This window comes from Chaetodon auriga, chromosome 1 (assembly GCF_051107435.1).
Source record: "Chaetodon auriga isolate fChaAug3 chromosome 1, fChaAug3.hap1, whole genome shotgun sequence".
Taxonomy (NCBI): domain Eukaryota; kingdom Metazoa; phylum Chordata; class Actinopteri; order Chaetodontiformes; family Chaetodontidae; genus Chaetodon; species Chaetodon auriga.
In genome coordinates, this window is record NC_135074.1 from 7,004,428 (window position 1) to 7,028,059 (window position 23,632).

General features: G+C 41.3%; 1 protein-coding gene across 1 annotated transcript in view; it reads right to left on the bottom strand.

Annotated features, from left to right (window-relative positions):
* Positions 1-278: 278 nt before the first annotated feature.
* adamts18 (ADAM metallopeptidase with thrombospondin type 1 motif, 18) overlaps positions 279-23,632 on the bottom strand; it is a 56,489-nt gene continuing 33,135 nt past the window's right edge. The window contains exons 17-24 of the mRNA XM_076736634.1: positions 17,466-17,586; positions 15,449-15,575; positions 9,232-9,436; positions 6,093-6,287; positions 4,576-4,646; positions 4,240-4,405; positions 2,239-2,434; positions 279-1,231 (exon numbers count right to left, since the gene is read on the bottom strand). Coding sequence (XP_076592749.1) covers positions 1,116-1,231; positions 2,239-2,434; positions 4,240-4,405; positions 4,576-4,646; positions 6,093-6,287; positions 9,232-9,436; positions 15,449-15,575; positions 17,466-17,586 — 1,197 coding nt within the window. The 3' untranslated portion in view covers positions 279-1,115. The remainder of the gene's footprint in view (positions 1,232-2,238; positions 2,435-4,239; positions 4,406-4,575; positions 4,647-6,092; positions 6,288-9,231; positions 9,437-15,448; positions 15,576-17,465; positions 17,587-23,632) is intronic.

The window sequence follows — 23,632 nt, forward strand, 5'->3', positions numbered from 1 at the left end:
CTGGTATTACTTCTCAAGTGGTGGCTGATTGACAAATGAGACTGTATCATCACTCATCTTCAGTCCACCAGCCAAATCTCTGCTCCATCAAAGCTGCATTTTGACCACATTCTGTGACGAACACACCTACACTGTTCCATCTTAACAAGCAAAGCCTCTTGCTATCTAGACTGCACCCACACTCACCCTGCAATCATCCTCTTCTCTCCCTCTTCACCCTACTCTCCTCTCCCCAATGCCTGCACATAGAGAGAATGCAGGAAGGAAAGAAAGACCGATAGATGATCAAGTTGTATTACCATAACCATACAGGAGAGATAAAAACGACCACTTACAACGTGACTGAATAAAATGTTTTACGCACACAGACGCACATTTTCATAGCCTTAACATGAATGGAATGCACATGAAAAATGTGTCCCGGTATGATTCAGCAGCAGCAAACATAACAAGCGGAGAGTGTGTGAAGGAGGAGTGCAGAAGACATCTGTCCATTGATTACTACTGCCTCATAAAACATCTCGTAATGTGGATCCAAGGGTGACTGGCACAATCCTATGGTATATCCAAACATAGACATAACATGTCACAACAGATCCACTGTACACCTGACAAATGTAAATTCATATATTACAAACCATAATAACTTAAATAAAGGAGTATGAAACCCTTACGCCTTTAAAAATACAACATATACTGTAAGCAGTCTAAAAACGCTATTGTCCTTTCCTGTTCTCTTGATGGCTTGCAGCTTCAGAGGTTTCAAAAGGAAAACACTGAACAAAATAACAACATATGTATATATTACATCAATAAGTCTTCAGATTCTGTGTAGCTTGCGTTGTCTTTCCAGTTCCAATGTGATCGATCGATCAACACGATGACTTGACTGTTTTGGCAGATGAGCATGAGCAGCCACATTGCCTTCTTTAACAAAACGAGTCCATGGTTTCTCTCTTTTACTTCTTTACAAAATTCATTAGTCAAGTACTCCAGGAAGAAAACACACAAGTGTTGAGCACAGTTTGTGTGTTTTGAGTAATTGCTCCCAAATGGCCTCTGTGGTGGTGTTTCCCTCAGAGGCCCGAAGCCACAGACTCAGAGGTATCAGAGCTCTATGGCCTTTTGCTGGAGCAGGACTTGCAGCACTGCTGTCCATAGAACTTGTGGTTACAAACGCCATGCTGGGGAACCAAGTGACACCAGCTGAAATGGTCCACGCAGTGTTCCTCTGCAGAGACCACAAAAAATAAGGCACATTATTAGCTGCAGTAGGCTGCAACTCATGATTATATTCACTTATTCAATCTGGATATTTTTTTGATTAACTGATGAATTATTCTGCTGAGAAATAGTCAGAAAAATCAAGAAAAATAGCCATCAAACTTCCCAGAAACCATGGTGACATCTTTAAATTGGTTTGTTTATTCAACTACAGACCAAAAGACAGACAAAAACCACATTCAATAAGCTGAACCCGGATCTATTTATTTATTTATTTTTGGCATTTTTACTTGATTAGTGACTTGGATGATTGATTTCTTATTTTTCTGTCGATAGACAATGAATCATCATGTCCAAACTAGTTCAATCAAATATAAAACAAGACTAAGAGCCTGCAGCCATGCCTGCAGCTCTGTGAGGCTGTACTTGGACAACAGTCCATTGAGCTAAATAATGTTCAGAATAACAATGCTAATATGCAAATTTTTGGCACATATACTAAATCTAAAGGGTTACCAAAGTTACTGCAATTCACCCTGGGGGGAACATGAATGTCAATACCAAATTTCAAGATAAACCATCCAATAGTTGTTGAGATTTTTCACTAAAAGCCACAAATGTCAGCCTCACAGTGGTGCTAGAGGAAAATTCATTTGGATTTATCCTCTGGGGACCAGGACTGTCTGCACAAAATCTCATGGCAATCCATCAAATATTTCAGGACTGTCTGCAGTGCCATCCCAAGAGCCATGCCGCGAGCTGGGTTGAAAATAAGGTGGCTGTTGTTTGCAGCTTGACAAGTCAACCCATATATGCAAGCACACGCTGTATAGACAATTTGCTGTTAAATTCACCGAAGCTACTTGTCATTGGACTATGGAAAGAAGTCATCAAGAGGATGAGCAGGAAACCCACTCAAAACCAGGGAATGCAAACTCCACACAGGACTGTAATTTCATGGTTATCAGGAAATGAAACTGGATGAATTTGTCTTTTTCCCTCAGAGGAATTTACCTTTGAGTGTCGGTCCAATAGCTGTGACCCGGCCGGGGCGTTGAGCCGGAGCCGGGGGAGCAGCGGGGCAGAAGTGTGTGTTGCAAGCCCTTGAAGTGACAGGCCTCTGGTGGGGTAGGCAGCCAGCTGCAGGGCGACCTTGCCGGAGACACTGGATGGACCGAGTCTGGACTCCACCACCACAGGACACAGAGCACTGACACGGTGGCAGGAGCGAAACAGCAGTGAGTCAGAAACAAAAAGAAGAACAAAATGAGAAGGAGAGAAATGAGAAAAAGACGCAGAGATAAAAATAGGGGGAGATCAAACCTTGAAATGCAGGGAGAAAAAGGAATCATCATAAAAGGAGCAGAGGAAGGAGGGGAAAGGATGGAGGAAAAGTCTATGCAGAGACAAAGAACAGATGAAGAAAACAAACATCCCATCCAGCATGTACTCGCCCTCCAGCAAGTTGTCAGGAGATATCTTCTCTGGTGGAAACATACAGGGATCACAAGCTTGAGATCAAGCAGAATAAGACACTGTGCTATAAGAGGTTGCCCTTAAGACTTTTTGCATAATAGATGATATAACACATAGACTCCACAACCTGCCCAACAGGCTCTGTAACAGAGCGGAGCTTTTGGATTGCATCTGAGGCCCATTCCATAAAGTCAGCCACTGTTGGCTAAGAACTATGCTATGTCTGTGAACTACTACCACCTACACTGTGCAGTTTGCCTCTGAGTTTTTTAGGAAAACATAGATATTGGAACACAGGACCCACTCATGGTCATATATCTTGTATTGATCAGCTTTGGTCCAGACGCGTTACCTTCCTCCTCATGTCAGGGCCTCCCAGAGAAAGGGGCCTAGTAAACAAAAATCAATGAAGTGAGAGATGGTGGGCTGGAAAACGAATGTTGTGAATCTGACTCCTTTCCGCAGATTGTTAGTTTGGAAGCAAATGATCACACAATAGGATGATCTTGGTAACAGCTACTTTTGAAGAATGCTCATCCTATTGATAGCAGAGCACTCCCGACGACTTCCCAACCTCATTGTGAACAATTACATTCTACAGTCAAACTGAGCACTTTTTTTTTATTCCGTTTTCAACTCACCATTACCACTGAAAATTGGAAGTATTTTTTTTTTTTTTGAAACAACAACAATTCAGACAGTGGGCAGAAGTAAGCTCTCTTATTGGTTGAGTTAGTTGAAAATAACTGTGATTATATGCTGCTTGACTTTGGAAACCCTTGGTGGCTACTGGATGTAATAAACCAGTTAGCTGGACAGGCTAACAGTTGCAGCTAATTTCAGAAAGGCACACTGTTTAATTGATTTCTTAAAGGTACAGTGTGTTAAATATAGCCGCCTGTCAGGGGTTGCTCCAAATATGGGGCAGCATCATCAGTGTGCAAAAGCAGAATATAGAGATGGAATATTTTCACATCTAAACTGCAGAACCAAACTGGAGTTGGTGATTGTAGTGAAAAAACAAGATGGATTTGGTAAGTTTTATTTTGTTTCTGTTCAGTCTGAATAAAGTGTGTTTCATGAACTGCTTCATCTTCACATTCTGTTTATAATGTTAGATCATTAAACTAAAATTCTGGCCATATTTCACACGTTGTTCCTTTAAACTTTCGTTCTTGTGTTTTTGTTTTTGGTAAGACTTGAAAGAAACCCTAAGATTTTTTTTGGTCAAAGTGCCAATATAAACAATAAAATCTATACACATAGACCAACATTACATCCATTTTTGGTTCAGAAAGATTTTCTTGCACTGATGCGAGATCTAAGTGTTGTCATGGCTATGAGTACAAATTCTAGTTTCAGCATCCAGTCATGCATTACATTTCCCAGGATACAGTTTTCTACCAAATATCCGTTTAGTGTAGTCCACAGTAGTGTGGGAGAAAAGCCCCAAATTGGAAGATTGTCAGCTGGAGTGCATATGTAGTACGAAAAGTCTCTCATGTAGACAGTTTTGGATCAAAGCATGAGCAAATGTACCTGTTGCCAGGGAGAGGAGTACCAGCCTAAGATCACAGCAGTGGAGGTGGTTCTGCCAGGGATGACCCGGGGGAGCTCTGGGCATGGACCTTGGTTGCAGCCCTGCTGGAGATCCAGCAAAGGTTTGGCCATATTCCTGCACCTGCGTATGGGGAACTCCACATACCTGTACGGCGGAGGACAGGTTATTTGCTCAAAATGACTATTCCCACAGAGTTTCCAAATTCGAATTCTGACTCAGAGGATGGTACCTAGATGACACAGTAGGGTTTAAAGTATCTGAGCAGATCTATTAAGGTGTGAGGGATGTCTTGGTGTGCAGTTGAAGGCACATACCCTCCCTGTGAGTCTCTCTCCCCACAGCGAAGCTCTCGTTTCTGGATGCCTGAGCCACAAGACCTGGAGCACTGAAACAGAGTGCAGGCAGAAGGGGCAATTTTAGAAAATGAACTCTTTGTGTGTGTGTGTGTGTGTGTGTGTCTGTGTGTGTGTGTGTGTGTAATGCAGTAGGTTCCCATAGCAGCAGACATCGCAAGGTCACTTATTGTTGTAGTAATCGAGCTAAAATTGAAAGTGCTCTACAGAGTATTTTTCAGTCATTATATTTCATAAGCAGACAATGAGTGTGTGTATGTGTCTGGCTCTTTCAAAATTCAAAACCACAGTGTATTCTGGGAACTATGTATCTTCAGTGTTTTTGACCTTGTTAGCCTCTTGCTATAAACCTAATCCTTATACTGGCCATTTTTTTCCATATGCAGCTACATGAACTATCTAGTGTGTAACTGAGTGCCCTCTCTCACTCAGACTACTGTACTTTGAAGTAATTTATTAATCTTTGGCACAAACAGTAAAAGAATGTGCTCTCTGAATTGATGATTCATCATCATCAAGTAGAAAATAAAAAAGGATAAATTTAACTTACTAGGCATAAAAATATTCTTCAGAAAACAAATGGAACCCCTCCCAGTTGTTCGAGGATGTTGATTATCTTTGAAGTGAGCCAAGTGAGCCAGCATATCTTGGAAATTCTTAGTGAACCCTTGATGGAGTACATTATCTGACAGCATATATTGTTGGCATGGAATCCTTCATAATCCCAGGAGTAGACTGGCAAGATTGCTGACCAAACCTGCCAATATCATCTATAATGTGGACACTTCAGTGGACTGACCTGTATCCTGTCTATGAGCATTCCAGATCAATGGTCAATGGCCTGGTGTCTGCAAATACTTGCAAATTATTACATTCACAGTTTAGATGGTCTACCATTTATTATACATGTCAGTATATTAATGCTGTGAACAGATGGCTGCATTTGGGGCAGCAAATAACTATCATATTCAATATTGATTCATCTGTTCATTATTTTTCATTTTCACTATTCCAGTCCAGTTTGTCCATTTCCAAAAGTTGCCTTTCAACTAGCTCAGTGACAGGATGTGACATTGAGCAGCACTGATTGTTTTTCAAGTCCAGATCAAGCAAGCCTTGATGTTGCATTGCATTCTGGTCTTTTGAGGCTGCTGGCTGTGGAACTGCTTCTTCTGTTCTATGATGGATTTCTCCCTATATGATTGTTACATGATTTTGAATCATGGGAGCACTAGAAACAAGTCTTTGTTGTCTTAATTCTGAAGGAGTGACATCAAAGCTTGATGTTTCCTCCTGACATTTTGTCTTCTACATTTTGAGACACACACACCACCAAGCAACAAAATGAAGCATCAAAGCAAGATGCATCATCAAAAGCTGCTTCTAATAGCAGATTTTTCCTCAAAACTATTTGACTGAAAACAATGTGTGTCACTTCTACAACAACTGCTCCCTGAGTTTCATGTGGTTTTTCCTACCGCTCCCCAGGGAGTAGGGATCCACTGCAGCCTTTCGTTCTTGGGGCAACGCCGCAGGACGCAAGTCTCCTGGGCTTTGGGCTTGAGATGCTGTCTGCACATGCTGTCGGGCACCACCACCGCTTTGGCCCCCGGATCAGTGCTGCTGCAAAACACACTCCGCTTCCTCAGTCCACGGCCACAGGTCTTTGAGCACTGCAAGTGGACAAGGAAGGAAGAACAAGAAGTCATTGTGGACAAAAAGTCAAAAAGACTGATTGCATCACCGAGACATTAGTGATTCAATAAGCAAAAGTTTAATGACATAAACTGAATGATACATGCATGCACACACTCTATAACTTTGCCTTTTACTTTCTTATGATTGTTTTAACCTTCAGATTTCATCACGTTTAAGCACTAAGCTTTACTAACAGAGGTTAAATCCTTGGCACAGACACTGTGAATGCATTTGTAATTCACCACATGGTGTACAAGCAAACAGAAGGTCAGCAGTTTGATGACAGCCCATTATGGCCTAACATTAAATACAATAAACCAATAACTCTGCGATGAATGTGACCCCAACCCATCAAAGTATTCACCAACAGCAGACAGTGCTGCTGTAAACTCCAACTGAGATGCAGAGATGGACAACAGAGTCAAACTGCTCCCCTGGGACAGACGACCACAGCCGCTGGGGCAGTTTATGTGACAACATCACATTAATTTATTAGAGAAAAGACACGTACACATCTGTGTATATCCATTTACATACACAGACGTGCACGTACACAAATCCCAGTTGTCCTTTTGTCACTGAAAGGTCCGATTGATCTTTTCAGGGAGACCTTGTCTCTTCATGACCGCTGACTGAACTCGGACTGGTGTTGCAAAGCAGTCCAAGCACACAACGTAAGTGTCCTAAAGAATGATGGCTGGATGACAGCTGAATGTCCAGACTGCACAGGTCACACCAATTGATAATTGCAGAAAGTTTGACAATCTGTCAGATCTGCTGCCAGGCTATCAATATTGTATACAGAAAAATGAGAAAATAAAAGCCCTGTCTAGTGTGTGATGCACTGAGGTGACAGAGGAATCAGCCAAAACCTACAAGTCATACTTGGTTAATAACCATAGATGTAAATGTTGGCTTTGCAAAAAACATTTTTCCATGCTGTAAATTAATACAGTCCTGCAAATTAACATCTTGCAAGCAGTAATCACTACAAGAGGGGCAGGTTGCAAACCAGCCAGTGATCTCTTATGGCTGATTTGTGATTCATGGGTGTATTCAGTTCCGTCATGCAGGTAGAGTTCCTTCTGATTCAGTTGTTCAAATTAACTTCTGAACTGAGAAAAAGAGAAAACTTTGCTTTGTGAAAACTTAGAAGACAAAGTTTTTCAACAACTAGCAATTAAAAAAATGCAGATGTCATTTAAAGTGGGCATGCTCATTTGCATCTAGACAAGTGGCACATTAGTATTCTGAAATGTTTCTCTATGTTTTCCGCATGTCCAACAGAGGGCAGCAGAGTGTTTGTTTTAGCTTGAGTAAAACATCTGACAGCTTTCATGTGAGAGAGTGTGACTGTGTGTACAGTGTGTTTCTGTGTTCTATGCTCCTCACCTGTGGAACACTCTCCCTGCACACCTGAGGTCTGCACCAACTGTCAGTTCATTTAAATCAGGGTTGAAAACATTATTATTTGCTACAGCTTTTACTTAAAGTAATCATTCTAAATGCTAAATTATTGTCTTTTACTGGCTTCTGTTTTTAATGCTCCTTTAATTGTATTTTATTTTTAGTTTTCTATTCTCTTCTAATCTCTTTCTTTCTTTCTTTCTTTCTTTGAAATGTATGATTTTAATGTATTTTTATGCTTCTGTAAAGCACTTTGAATTGCCTGGTGTATGAATTGTGCTATACAAATAAATTTGCCTTGCCTTGCCTTGCCTGTCATGCAGATGTCTAAACATGTCACTGTGTTTCGACCTGAGGTTGCTGATGCTCTAGATGAAAATTAGCCACACATAACCTGTAAAGCAGAGGTAGATCATCGTGGTTCTCTTTTAAACTTGTCAGCATTTTTCTGTGCTTGAAACAGCAAGTGTAGAAGTAACTAGAAGCCTTTTTTTTTACATGTCACAAAGGGAAAAACTCAGGTGTAAATAATCAATGCTGGTTGAATTTCATTTAGCTGTTTCAATGTCGGGCTTTCTAACTCAGTGTCTCACTGTCTTGGTTTGCTGGGACTGAACAGGTCGAAGCTGAATGTAATGAATGTTATGTGCTTTTTCTGGTATGACAAGTCAAATTGTCTGCAGTGAAAAAGGCCTGTAACAACTAAAATAACTTACATGTATATATATGTACAATATAGCCTGAAATAAAGATTTTTTTTATCAATCAAAGTTTGTCTAAAGTCATCTGAACTGTGTCAAGATAGAATCAGAATCCCAATGTTGGAAAGTGTGCTTTCAACTTAGAGTATAGCCATGAGTTACTGTAGTTTCACAGAGTACTCCTGAGGATTTACATTGCAAATCAACAAACTCTTCAAGAAGCTCAGAGACAGCAACTATATTTGTTTTGCAAGTAGGAAAATTATAACAATACAGTCTACAGCCATGTTAGCAACTATAGGGGGCTGTAATTAGGCACAGTGGTACACTGAGCTAAATGCTAAATGTTACCATGCTGACATACTCACAGTGTAAAACTCAAAGTGCTGATGTTTCGCATGTTAACCATGTTCACCATCTTTGTTTGACATGTTAACCTGCTAATACTTGCTAATTAGCACTATACACAAAGGACAACAGAGGCTGATCAAAATGCTATTAGTTTCACAGGCATTTGGTCATAAGCTAAATAACACTAGCTGAATTTGGCATTTTAGATAAAAATTGAGGGGATCACCAAAGTTTTTACAGTTCATCCCATGAGGAACAGTCCAACAGTTGTCAGTAAATTTCCCTGATAACCATAAATGTCAGCCTGTTGGAAAAAAAAAAAATTCAGAGGTCAACCAAAGACAATAGCCTTAATCGTCTTGGGACCAGGAAGGTCCGTACCAAATATTGCAAATCTACGAGATATATTCCACGCAATAAGTTGCAGCTATGGTGTTTTCCAGTGCTGTCACAGACCCACCTGTGACCAGGATCCAGTGCTCCATTCAGGTGGGCAGGCCTGGGTGTGGCAGGGCTGGACCTGAGCTGGAGAGATGACGGGGCAGAGGGAGTGCGCCACCACCTCTTCCCTCTGATAAGTCACCTTCCTCAAGCAGCGCAGGGTCCTGGTGTGCTGACCTCCTCCACACGAGCGACTGCAGGGACCCCAGTCTCCTGTCCCCCAACTGTGGAGGGACAGCAAGATGGAAATATTGAGGGGGGACACCCAAGGAAAATGTAACACTGACAAAAGGCCTGTTGTGTACGTGGTGACTGGGTGTACAGTATGCATACATTCACACAGACATGCACACATTACAAAGAAAGTCAGCCTTAGTCATCAGGTTCCAACCACATGACTGAGCTACAGGTTCAAACACTAATCTGCTGCGCTTATTTTGGGTCCAAACATGCACACTTGCACACACGCACAGACACTACTGTTATGCCAAAGACTTTGAAAAACCACTTATTAGGCGGTTAAAAACTGGTGAACTAACCGGGTTTTTCATGCTTTTCATAACAGCTGTGATTCATGAAATCCTCGACCTGCTGCTTTAAAAATACTCACAATGTCTTCACACATTGATCTCTGTCATTGCACAAATTGGTAGTTCAGGGCAGACAAAGAAAATACACATGCCGAAATATCCATCCATATCCATCCATCTTATTCCGTGCTATTCGTATCTGAAACTAAACATGAAAACCATATTGTATGTGTAAGTCTCAATAACAGCATTCACAGGTCTCCAAGCCCGACCGCAAATATACAGCATACAATAAGGCTACAGACAGATGGGACTACAATCACTCCTCTTATGTCCTGTCTTACATTCCTCTTTCTGTCTTTTTCACTTCCCTCCCCACCTGTCTTCTCCCCTCCCATCATTTTATTTCCAATCTCCTCTCTTTTAGTCCACTGTTGTTGTTTTTTTGCCTCTCCCGACCTCTCCTCTCCTTTAGTGTGTTTGAAATCCTGCTTTGCCACTGATGAAAGCCTACTGCTGCTTCTAAAATAGCTTCTGTCTTGGCATCGGGGCAGAAGGGGGAGATTAAAGCAAATGAGTGGTCTGACAACCACAGGCTTAGAAGAGGGAGATGGAGAGATGGGCAGATGGCTCAGTCCAGTTCTGAGAGGACATGCTACCGCAAAGACCATTCCTCCACACCGCCGACCTGCTTCAGGGGAGGAAAAATGCTTTCATTCTCTCTCAAACGCCGCAGACAAATGAAGCATCAGAACTAAACTGCAATTTGGAAACGGGAAAGATGTGAACCATTGGGACCCAAAAACATGGGTTATGGATTTTTGGGGAGTGTTTGATTTTTTTTTTCCCCTCTGTTTTGCCTGGCTTATAAATAACAATATATCATTGGGGAAAAGTGGCTGGAGTGCCACTCTGCTTCGCTGCAAACCACCACTGACCTAGCTGTAATTTGTATCTCTGAAATATTTCAATAACTGACATATTTTGAGGTAGAAGAGTGCAATACTGCAAGGGAGGTTCTGAGAGGCTCACCCATGCATTTTTAAGTACTTGAATGCACACCAGTTACCACCGATGATTGAACATTTATTCCTATGCTAATATTGAGTTAGCTTGGGGGCCTGCAAGTTGTTCAAGTTTACAAGCTTAAATAGATCAAAATGACCATTTCTGCCTAACAAGTTGCTTTGGCACATACATATATAGCACTTTTTAGACCATTCGTTTTAAAAAGTGTAAATAAATGTGTCACTATTATTATATTATTATTATTACACCTACATCAACCAGGACTCTTAACAAAGTATTTTTAAACCCAGGTTCGTACATTTTGACATTTGTGTGGTTTGGTGTACTTGGACATTTCCCACGTTGCCAATATGGTCGGTCAGTGGTCCCAACAGACTCTGACATTTGCATTCCTTTGTTTCAGTTCTTTTTCAGTTCACTGAAAGTTTCTCTGGATATAAGCATGGATATAAGAAAAAAGTAAAAATCATTCACTTTTACTCCTATTCACAAACGCAATAAAAAAATAAAATACTTGTCAAATTTCTTTTGAGCTCCAAACACATATTGGATTGAATATTATGCTAGTTTTTATGTGTCTACACTTGGTGACATTAATCTCGGGTGTCCACCTTTAAACTGTGCTTCATTCATTATATTCCTATACGTTATACATATATTAGACATTGATAATTTCACATGTGAGTTGTTACTGGAGATATTACAACACAATGTGACACAACCAAAATCAACCTTTTCAAAAATTGAATTCACATTTTGTTGTTTTGACAAACATGTATTATTGTCCACTTGACTCGTAAGTTGGCTCTTAGGAGCATTCTTCAGCGTAAATTTAAAAAGTTTGATAAATGCAGGCCCTGGTCAGGATCTTGTGCATACAACTTTTGTCTCTATTTCTGTGCACATCTTCTCTGGCACAGGTACAACATGTCTCACTTTGATGTGTCTACATATCCTGCTGCGTGATGTATAGAGAAATTCCCAACCTGCAGTAAGTGACTCCACAGATGGCCTCTGCCAAGAGAAAGAGCAAAATAACTTCAAACAGCAGAGATGGAACTACGGAGGAAGAGAAGATGGAGAGGCAGAAGGAGGTGGGGATGGAGCTGTGCAGTGGAGAAAGAAAAAAGAGACACTGACTTTTAAGAAAATCTATGAGATATGAGTGCATCTCTTCCTAACTGCACGCTGGGCTGAAGATTGAACTGGCTTCTTAAAATTCTCCTTGCATCTTTCTTTTATGTTCAGAAGCTGCTGCTACACTGTAGTCGAGCATCCCTGTTCTCGCTGACAGGCTGACAGCAATATGGGGAGTGAAGGTTTAAAGCAGGTCCAAAGCAAAAGGGGGTAGATGGGAGTGAAGGGGTGAGGGTGTGGGGGGAGTTTGACTGGCTCTGCATGGCTAGACTGCCCGGGCCCTGTGGGAATCCCGCCGTCTCTGCACAATAAAACATGGATAGGCCTGTCAGCACCCGAGATGCATGCTGCAGAGATAAGCAGGCACTTTTACATTCCCCCTCCTGTCAGACACACACTCACACACTGAGCGCACATGCTTCCCACCTCATTGTCAATTTTTATTTTCTCTGCTGGGCTCTTGAATGCGCGCCCATACATCCTGGAGGTCTTAATGCAGTCATTAAAGCTTTCATGCTGCTCACTCAACTCAACTCTCTTCCTGTGCAGCACCCATAAATTGGCGCATGCACACAACCAGCTGAGAAATGGTGTCAGCTACTGTATAATAAGATGCATGGGTGTCAAACACCGCTTTATTTTCCTGAATGGACAACCACACTGATGTTATTTATGTAGGCTATACCATTTTCTCCACTCCAACAAAGGAGGGAGTTCAGGACACGAAACAAGGCTGTTTAATACTTTTCGCCAAGATAAGAGAAATGGTATGCCCAAGATTAGGGGCAGGAAATGCCCTCTCGGGTGGTGGGAAACTTAGTGAGAAACAGAGGCCGTATGTTGGAGGTGTAACCGATAGCTGTCTGGCTTGTTCAACCACTGACACAGGAGAAAGTTCAGTCTGGACTTGTTGTGGCACGGCTAATGGTGGACAAAATGACAACATCATTTACATCAGACAGACGCGGCTTGCATTTCTATTTTTACCTCGTGGTTTGGATCTGAAATCCAGTTATTTCAGCACCATACTTTTGAAAAATGCGTGTGTGCTTATTAACTGTATGTGTGCATGCCTCCCTGTTTGTGTGTGTACGTACTCTCTCTGAACCCAACACACGGTTCCCTGCCTGTTCTTTGGAGCAGTGCTGTAAATCAAGTGAGCTCCAGTTCCCTCAGCCAAAGGCCTACATAGGACAGAGACCATTTATTCATTGCTGTTTCAACTTGTTACTACACGGCACTTTAGCCTGGTTTCCTCCTTTGCTTGCTGCACTAGTCCCTGAATGCACACTGTCCTTTAAAAATGCATGCCATTAAGCACAATGTCTAGACAGCGGAGATAAAACATGGGCATGATTTTGCTACTAAGAATGAAGAGCTTGGAGCTGAGAATTTTTGAGAGGGATGATATGCACTGAAAGCAACAATCATGCCAAGTTGGCTTTGATGCTTCCCTCCCTCTCTTTAGCCTTGTCTTTCTTTATTATTCTCCCTCTTACTCTCAAGTGTTCGCTAAAGTAAAAGGCCCCTTCCTGACTTGGAAACATCATCTTGTATTTACTTCATTACAAATACAATTAACTAATAATTGGTTGAACCTTGTGTTAGACTGGGAATGACAGGCCATGGCCAGGATTTCAGAAATACTCAGGTCATAAGTTGAAATTCCAAAAGAGAACGCCAACCATCTAGAACTGTTTGACTACCAAGCAACCAAACTCTGCAAAATTTCTAGGTATTTAAAAAGAAGATTAAAAGCTTATACTTGCAGCCCTGTGAGGCTGTACATAGACACTACAGTTCTTTCAAATACTTGCTAATGATAGCATGCTAAGATGCTAACAAGCTGATGTACGTAAAATGCTTGCCATGTTCACATCTAGGCTTTCGGTGTGCGCAAGCTAACACTTGCTAATTAGCACAAAAAGTACAGCTGAGACTGACGGGAATGTATGGAGACACAAATAATGACTTTTTTCATTTGACTGTTCAATTTTACTTTCTTTAAAATATATCTTCATACATCACAGGGTTGGGCGATATGACGGCATACACTGTGTGAGGGTAGAAATGTGTCCACCAGTAGAGATTGTCCACCGAGGGAGCTACCCCTTAGTGTCTCTGCTATATGTCAGGTCAGTCCATAATAATAATAAAAACTGTTCATTTTAACCAGGGTAAGTCTGAAAATAAAAAGTCAACACCTGTGTTTGACCCATACATCTACCAGAACCTCCTCCATTCATGTACTTTGTCGCTCTTTATACTATGTCACCTGACTTCCTAAATCCTTTCAGACAAGCTTCAGCGGCAACCCAACCAACCCAAGATGGGAGGAGGTGGGGATGGACAAGAACCTGTTGCTAAATGGGGGGTGACTTCTGTCGTGTGGACAAGGTTTGGATTTAGAAAATAAAAGGCAGTTGTTTTTGTCTGGATGTTCAAATTAAAAGAAGAAAATATTCAAATGTGACAGTGATCAAGTTTGGCAGCATATGGTTATTCTAAACAGTTTCTTATTGCTTCTATTCTATACTATTAATATGATGTAAAATGACATACTGTGATAGAAGATTTTGGCCATATTGCACACAGCTGTTCGAAATATGTGTTTTACGTGATTATAGGAAAAGGATATTTAGTCTAAAAATATCAGAATCAGCCTTAAAAATCCATCATTCTGTGATTTTACATATCCAATTTGTGTGTAAATCAAAGACTCCGAGAAATATTACTGAGGACATGACCTTGGTAACCTCAATGTGACCTCCTTTAGCTACAGAGCAGTTTCCTGACCTCAGCTGAAGCCAGAGCTGAGATCACAGGGCTCAATTACTTTAAACAATTGAAGCGTGCTTACCATAATGTGTTCTTAAATTAAGTGTACTTTACAGTAATAACAAATAAAAGTGATTTATATTTAATATTTACATTTCATTTTGTTCAGGTTTGCGTTCCTGTAATGGTTAAAGGTAGACAGGCTAATAGTTGAGATTAAACAAAATTGTCTCCTGGTCAACCCACCAACACGTTCTGAGCAAGTGGAAGAACTGACCAGACATGAAGATGAAAAATCTGATTCTGTCATGACAGCGTGATTAAAATCCACTTGACTCTCAGATGGGCCTATAGCTTGAGAAAACACTGCACTGGAATAAGTAAAGACTGTTGCAAAGAGACAGCGGATACAGAGGACATTCATGTGTTTTCTCAAAGAGGAAAATGGAAAAAAGCTGAAAAATTAGAGAGTGGACATGAAGAGAGAAGGACAGAAAGAGGAGAAGAACACAGGCGGAGCAGAGTGGTGGCTGGCCACAGCAAATGGACCACAAGCAACCTCTAGACTGCTCAACCACAATGAGTATGTGTGTGTCTGTGTGTGCTCCTGTAATAAAAACAGCGCCTCAGGTTCCTGAAAATTTGGCAACATAAAGACACATGCCACATATACCACAGCCAACTGTATATGAAGACATGCCCTAACCCACACACACACACACACACAGTAGCAGCAGCAGCAGCAGCAGCAGCAGCACTTACTATGCAGGGCAGGGCTGTGTGTTGCAAAGATGGGAGCCCAGTGTTGGCCTGGTGTGGGGATTGCACATGGTGGAGTTAACCTGAACCTTCTGGTCCTGCAGACAGATAGCCTTGGTGGAGATACGACCTGATGGAAAAACAGGAAGAGAGAAGGAGAGAGTTTGAGGCAGGGAGAGTAGCGTTACAGGGACCTCAGGACACAGGCACACAAACACACACACACACACACACACACACATTTCAGCCATCCATTGGCAAGTGAGCAGGGAGTTGCTGTGTGTCTTTTGGGACCAACACAGTCTGAACTTCTCAGTTGACAAAGGTGCTTTTCATTAGCCTTAACACACTTCCTGGACCACACTGGACAACAGGAATTGTACACAACACAAAAACCCATTGACACATTCACCCACCAAGAGAGAGACACAGCATGCATAAACGTACAGATAACATCTGCCACACATGCACATAGAGTAAAAACTTGTGTTCTATCACATTGGCACACATAGATATGCACATATTTCTACCGTTTTTTGTATTCTCATTGGGTGTTTGCTCAGCCCCAACCCCTCCAGTTACTGTGGTTACACCTGTCAAGCTTTCTTTTATCACACTGCACATAAGCAGGTTACAATGATAATGGTGGCAGAATCACTCTCAAAATCATTGTTGGGGGTTTTTCTGGATATTTTACCAAATGAAAAAAAGAATGTATCTTTCATAGTTCTGCAGCACGATGAAGAGCAAACTGTTTACATGTTCTTGATATAACGCTATGCCATACTGTATGTGATCAAAATAAACTACATTCTGTGAAAAAAATAAAAATGACACTAATTGTTGAAACAGCAGGTAGATGATTTCTGACAGAGGGAGACAAAAGCAGGCCTCTCATCTCGACTTGATAACCGTTCACTTCTCTGGCCGAAACAGTCATTCGGGGATTTTATCAGCTGTAGCCAGATAGCTAATTGAGGTAATATTGTGCTCCATGTGTTATTTGAAAAGGTGATCTCTGTCTGACTTTTGTTCCCAGCTGACCTGTTTTAAAACAAGAACCTCGTAGAAGGGATCTTAATTATGATGACATGATAACAAGCTGAAAGGATAAACCTGCACATCTCGGAAAAAGAGCCATTGCTCTTATCAGTTGAGGAAACAGCATGTTTTTGTATTGTAGTGTGAAACAAGTATTAGAAGTATTGTTAGGAAAACTGAAAGATCACACATTTCATTTGTTGTTGTTTGTTAATGTGACCCTCTTTGTTTACTTAGCTTACATACTTTAGGAACCAACCCCATCAGCTTGTGGGATGGGGCTACGGTATCACCAAAGGATGTGAAAATCAAATTTCCAGAGAAAACCCAGGTTTACAGTATCCATTTTTCCAGAGCTCTGTTTTGTAAATTTTACACAAAAACAGATGTGCTTTACCACAAAATGTATATTGAAGCCCGACTCTGTTCCATCCATTTATCCTTGGGACAAATCTGCAGTGCGCTAGATAATGTTAGCCAACATTAGCCTGTCAAGTTACATAGTATGTATGCAGTATGACTGAATTACTCTACATTACCATTTGCCATAGTGCAGCATACAGTAGCTAACAAAACAGAAAACAAGCAGATGTTTGTGTGTTTGATGAGCAGGTATGCTTGAGCTGCTGGTAAGCACTGGAGGGGTGGGTGGAGATAGAGGCAGACATTATTTAGATCTGTGCACATTAAATTAAGTTAAAGGTGAAAAGTAACATCTGAGCCATTTTAAGGAGTGAAGAGATTTTTTTTTTCACTGAAAAAGTCTGAATGTGTAATTATGATGATGAGGGGTTTAATCAGTGCCAGGAGATGATATGTAATGTTACAAAAGCTTTAAAGATGAGGAACAGCAGATGACTGGAAAATTGCTGTTCTGTGAACACACAACACATGAACACACACAGAGCTCTTCTAGTTTCATCACTGAACCAAAAACATGCAGGCCTTCATACAAACGCACACACACACACACTCTCACCTCCAGCGCAGGGAGCAGAGCAGTCAGAGCGCACCACACCCCAGCTGTAGTCGGGTTTCCTCTCAGTGCGAGGCAGCGTGTACTCCCACACCACACCCGGGTTCTTTCCCTGCAGGAGGATCTATCAGGCAAGAACACAGTAAGTCAGAGAGGTGTCACATGTGGGAATGCAGTTTGTTTGTTAACCTTCATACATCCAGGGTGAGCATATATCATCCTGCAAGCCTAACGGGCCTGGGCCCGCCCACTTGTACTACTGGCAAATCCTAAATGACTAAATGATAAAAGTCAACCTTGCTCTCCCTCCCTGCAGTCAACTTAAACAAATAATAACTCAGCGAGATCATGCCAACAAGATGGTATTTCCTTAAATGACTTCCTGATTGGTTATGGATGTGTCCTTCCCTGACCTGTCATGCCCCAATCACATGACCCTTTTCCAGAAGAGATTAAACAACACCAGTCTGTGAAAATATATCAGTGTGGAGCCTAAGATAATGAATCACAGCACGCTCACACATCAATCATAATTGTTTTATTTCTGGAAAAAAATAGGAAGTAATTTTACAGTTGCCCTTAACAATTGTCTAAATGTAGATGACATCTTAAAATTTCTTGTTTTGCCTGACTGACAGTCTAAAATGAAGAGGTAGGAGAGGATGCCATAAGTATGCCATAATGTTTGGACTGACTGACTGTGCTATAATTTCAAACACAGTAAATCACAATCTGCGAAACAAATGCAAAAAATCAAATATTTCACATTATTTTATTCTGTTGGGTGAACTCCAAGTACTTCTACAGTTTGTTTTATACTGTCTAAACAAAAACAGGCAAACAGGAATGTGCAGTGAAAGAAGATGAGAAATAAATGGCCCATGTGTTATGGATTCCACTGCAAGAGACTAAAGGTAAGACCACTGACAACGTGGCTGCCTGATTCACCCATTAAGGTCCGACTGAGCTGTTTGACCTACTACCCACTAACCAGAAGGCTCTAGACAATTTGTTCCCTCTTTAGTCCAAACTGGCTGACCACACTATTATAAGGTCATTTTGGACAGTACAGTGCACATGTGAGGGACAATTTCCATTTTAGCACTTTTTTACCACATCCTTTACACTGGCTGGAGATTCTCACTTACCTTTTTGTACAGGAGATTTATTTGGACCTTCAAGTCAAGCAGAGACTGAACGGATGAATGAAAGCAGACATACCCATTACAGAAGAAGCATCAGACTATCATTACAGCAACCCCATGAGGATTCACTGCCACGGTGAAGAATTTTGTTTGAGGTGAATTTACATAGTCAGCTCATTGTGTGTCATTTTAAACCACTTCAAAACACTGCTCTGGACTGTGTGTCTCTTTTACAGCCCACCTCAGTTTAGTTCAGGTTGGGTGGGTATTAGTCCTCCATCCATTTGGCAAAATCATATTAAGACCAACTGTCAACAGCCATTCCAATGCTAGACAAGCATATCAAGTTTATCAATATCTGCAACAATGAGCTTTGACAAGCGTATTTTCTTTGGGGTTTGTCCGACAGCAGAAGGAATCTGCCATCAACCATCCAACTTAGGAAGCCAAGCACCTCCTGGGTTGAATCCACATTCAACAGTCCTGGGGCGCTTTCACTGACTGGACCAATCACCTACACGTTAACTGTTCCATGTGTATGGTTGGCCCAGCTCCAGACAGGAGGGCAAAAGGAAAGATGTTTATGTGGAGAGGAGCAAGGAGATGTGAGGCAAAAAGGATAGGTATATTACAATGTTTAAAAAGCAATGGGAAGTGAGTTACTAAAGCCTGGTTTGATAATCTGGCCCCCTCACCAACAATAGTTGCAGTAGTTGTCACAGTTTTGTCTGAGGGGTGGCCAAATGTCAGATTTTAAAAGCCATGCACTAAAACAAGCTTGTCTGTTCATGTCATGTATTTTCTATATGGCTGTCATTCAAAACCCAGCAAAGCTTCAATTTAATCACATTGACTTAGGTCTGCATGCTAAAACCTGCTGTGCACATTATTCTGCACTGATAAGAATAATTTATGTAACTCTGAAACCAAGTGCATCCAAGTGCAGAAACAGATTATGCTTTGATTTAGGTCACACCACCAAGCACTGATTACAGACATTGGATCCAAAGATTTGCTAAATTTCACACCAAGCACATAAAGTCCTATCCATTCTTGTGCAAAAAAGGAACCATCATACGTTACTATCAGTACCTACTAGCCACCCAAATCTAAATTTACCCACTGTCTAATAAACAAACATAAACTTCAAACACAAGACTGTCTAATATGCCTCAAGATTAAACACAAAAAATCTTATTAGGGTGCTACAGAGGTACCACTCTTCCCTCAGCTACACTATTAACATGTCCTTGACTATCTGCCACAAGTCAAACTAAAATTTAACATTTGTACACTGCGTAGGACTGTGCCCCCCCTGCAAACTTGAGGAGGTCTAGCCTAAAATGATGAAATTGTGGCCCTGGCCTCTACTAAACTGTATGAGAACTGGCAAAACTTTAACACCCACACTTCCTTTGCTGATGCAATTTACCCCAACCAAACCCACTACCATGAAACAACTGCCACCACTAACCACCCTGGGATTTTATGCTTATCCAAGCAAACCGACTCTTACCAACATTCCTGCTCCTTCTCTTAACCACCAATCATGTGAACCAGCAGCTTTATAAACATCATTCAGCAGGATATTTTTTTGGTAATCCCTTTAATAGAGGACTTACACATCCTTGAAGCTTTGACACTTTCTAAATGATTGATCTTTCTTTCCTAAGCCATCCACAGTGTTGAATCCATCAAACCCTCCACAGTGTTACCACTGTCTGCCATGAGAGACGCCAGCTTACAAACAATTATTACAGACATATCCAAACTTGTCTCCTCTGCAAGTTTGTAACAACCCTATCCCTTGCCTGACAAATAAACATCCAAACTGATGACCACAAAGACTAATATCCTACCTACATCGCCATACTATGAACCAAAGTCCAACAAGAACTCACACTGCCCTTGTGAATTTGAAAGCATCTACCAAAGCTCGACAGCCAGCACATAAATGAGCCTTATCTGACCTGACAACACAAATTACTATCCACAGGAACAGTATGAAGAGAAAGTGTAACAGTAACCTTGAGTAAACCCTGCTGATTTCCAACCCGATTTCCAATATTTTGAGGTAAGTTAAAATTTAGCAAGAAAATAGTCTGCATAGCTAGATTTTGGCTGAAGAATCCATATTGCTTGGCCAGACTTAACAATGTGGATACCTAGAGTTAAGGAAAAAAATCAGCTCTACCACTCACTGTTCTGTTAGTTCAAATACAGTGTCAAAAAATGCTTTCAATGGAACACTTAAAATATACTAAATACAGGTATAAAAATACATTAGGAGACAAGTGTGATTCAAGAATGATCAAACTTGCCATGGAAATAAATGTATGTTGTAAAAGTTTCTTTGTCCACATGCTTTCTCATGTCTTCTCTTTGGATCTAAGTTGCAGAATTGTTTCTTAATGGTGAATGTTTGCAGGGCCTGAAGAGCTTTTATTTCCTAATGTGACTGCAAATATTTAATTGTGTTGTTTCGGTTCATTAAAAAAATCACACAATCACATATATTTCAAGGGAAAAATTCAGGATGAGGTCTTGCTACATTGCAACATCAGACCACAGAGTGTGTTGGTTTTTACAATCCAACCACCACACCACTCATCAAGTCATGTGAGATGATGATGAATTAGCATGAGGCGGACACAGATATCAGTCTCACTTGAGGAGATACCATGCTTTGCCCTGGACTGGCATGACCTCGTCTCGCCATACCACAAGAATGTCAATTCAGGGGGAATAAGCCTGTTTGGGATCCACTGAGACCTCAGCCATATGTTATGTCAATTCCCTCCTCCTCCTCTTGTTAGCTGCTTCTTTCCCCTTCTCCTTCTCCCCCCCACCAGCTGAGCAGCTGTGCAGATGTGAGCACCTTGTCACAGTTTACGCTCACACTCCTCAACATTTGTTTTTCTTTGAGAGTTTCAAGCTGGGTAAGAGTCTGGGAGTGATTGGTGCGTACACCCTCCCCCATGTATTCTCTCACTTTTTCTGTGACAGCAGCAGTTAAGTACAATGTGTGAAACAGATGAAGATCAGCAAACGAGAAAAAAAAATACTCATTTGGATCTTTTCATTTGCAGTTAAAGTCCCTGTGTCCTGACCTTAACTTCTCACGTCCAAAGAGTTCAATTGCAGAATTCTTAATCTTTTAATCTCACTCCCCCCATCCTTCTCTCTCTATCAACCTCTTTCTCCTTTTTGTAATTACAGGACATACTTATAGAGATTATGCTCGTGTCATCTGCAGATCAGCAGCATACTACTGCTGGGTGCTCTGCTGGACAGATGTATGACTGGGACACACAGACAGGCAGGGGGAGCACTGGCAGACTCAGCAAAGTCCCTTCTTTAAAGAATATTGAGAGTTAGTACAACTTGGGTCTTAAATAATTGTTTCTATCGGTTATGCAAACACTGTACTCAAACTAAGTGGTGGGAATGCAGTGACATCTCTACCATGAAGGGAAAGAAATGCAAACCGTCTGACAATCAGCTGTAAGCAAACCAGTAGTTTAACCGTAAAAAACTAAAGTCAGTGCGCCCAAAATGTCCCTAATGATCCCTCATTGCACAGGAAACTAAGCTCTGCAGGTCAAACTTTTAACTTTTAACTCTTAACTTTTTAACAATTATACATGCTGATGAATCTACTGGGAAAGTCAGTGGATCTCCAAAGCCACCAGGATTCATCCTCTGGACACCATGAATGTCTGTACAAAATTTCACTGCAATAAATGTGTTGGTTGTTCAGATATTTCAGACAGGATCAAAGTGACAGACAGAACAACTTCCCTAAAACCTGAATCTGAAGACTGTGGTATTACAGAATGCATATGTTGGCGAAGCAGATGTTTTTGCAAAGTTGCTAAGAAACAATCATAAAATCTATCCTGCAACCTCTTCCTGGAATGACAACATTAGATTGTTGTTACTAGTCTGCATCTCTGCAAGCATTCATCTTTCAGAAGGAAACAACAATGGGCCGTTAAATTGCCAACAACAGCAGCTACTCCGCAAACATAAGTCTATTTTCTAAAATAGCTACAAAAACACTCAGACATTTCCTGATGGTCAAACAAGTGACCAGCCAAGCACTTTGGAAACATCACTCTGCTATTCCTCTTGGATTTACAGGCCAATCATTCCCGCTTTAACCGCAGTATTTCAGTAGCCCAAGGGACTGAGGGGAGACTAGCTTTTACATGACTAACACTTCACCCATAATCGAGGGGGGAAAAAAAACAAAAGTCTACTCTTCACCTGGTTTCCACTTCTGTTTCCACGGCTTGGGTTCATAGTTCAAGAGAAAATAAATGCTTTCGCTGACAAAGTTATGTGGGAAGAACATCCCACACATCCCACCACCATTCACTTAAACCTACAAAGTCATAAGGATAATGACTCGGCCACTTGTAGAATATTAGTTTTGCTCTCAAGAGGATACGCCTGTCCGGCGTCACATTCTGCTGCTTCAGGACAGGTAAAGACTCGCCCTCCCCTCAAAGCTTTGCTTTCTGACACACCACTTATTACAAATGTAGGGCAAAAAAGTACCATAACTTCATAAATCTCCTCCTATAATATGCAGAACATCTCACTCCAAGCAGCCATCTGATTTTATACTTTTCATCCCTGCCTCTAAAGGGCAGTTGACTTAGGGATTTTTCTCGCTCTATTAGCCTCGAATCACATGGCTGCAACAAAGCACTTTTGAGCTCAGCGGCCATAGGGGCCACATCCACGGCTTTGAGTATGTGTACGTGGACAAACACGTGACCCTGCTTACACTGGAGCCAGCAGTACCAAGAAACTGAACCGCATATAAACAAGGGCAAGCTTCTGCCATGTGAGACTGAGCTGAATAGTGAAAGTGGCACAAAGGCTGATTGAGACTAATTGCGCCACATCTCCCTCTTTCTGATGAATACATTATTTTTCTTGTCTGTCTACTGATGCTTAAAGGATCGGTTCAACAACATTACAGAAAACATATTCTCTCACTAACGCTTACTAGTA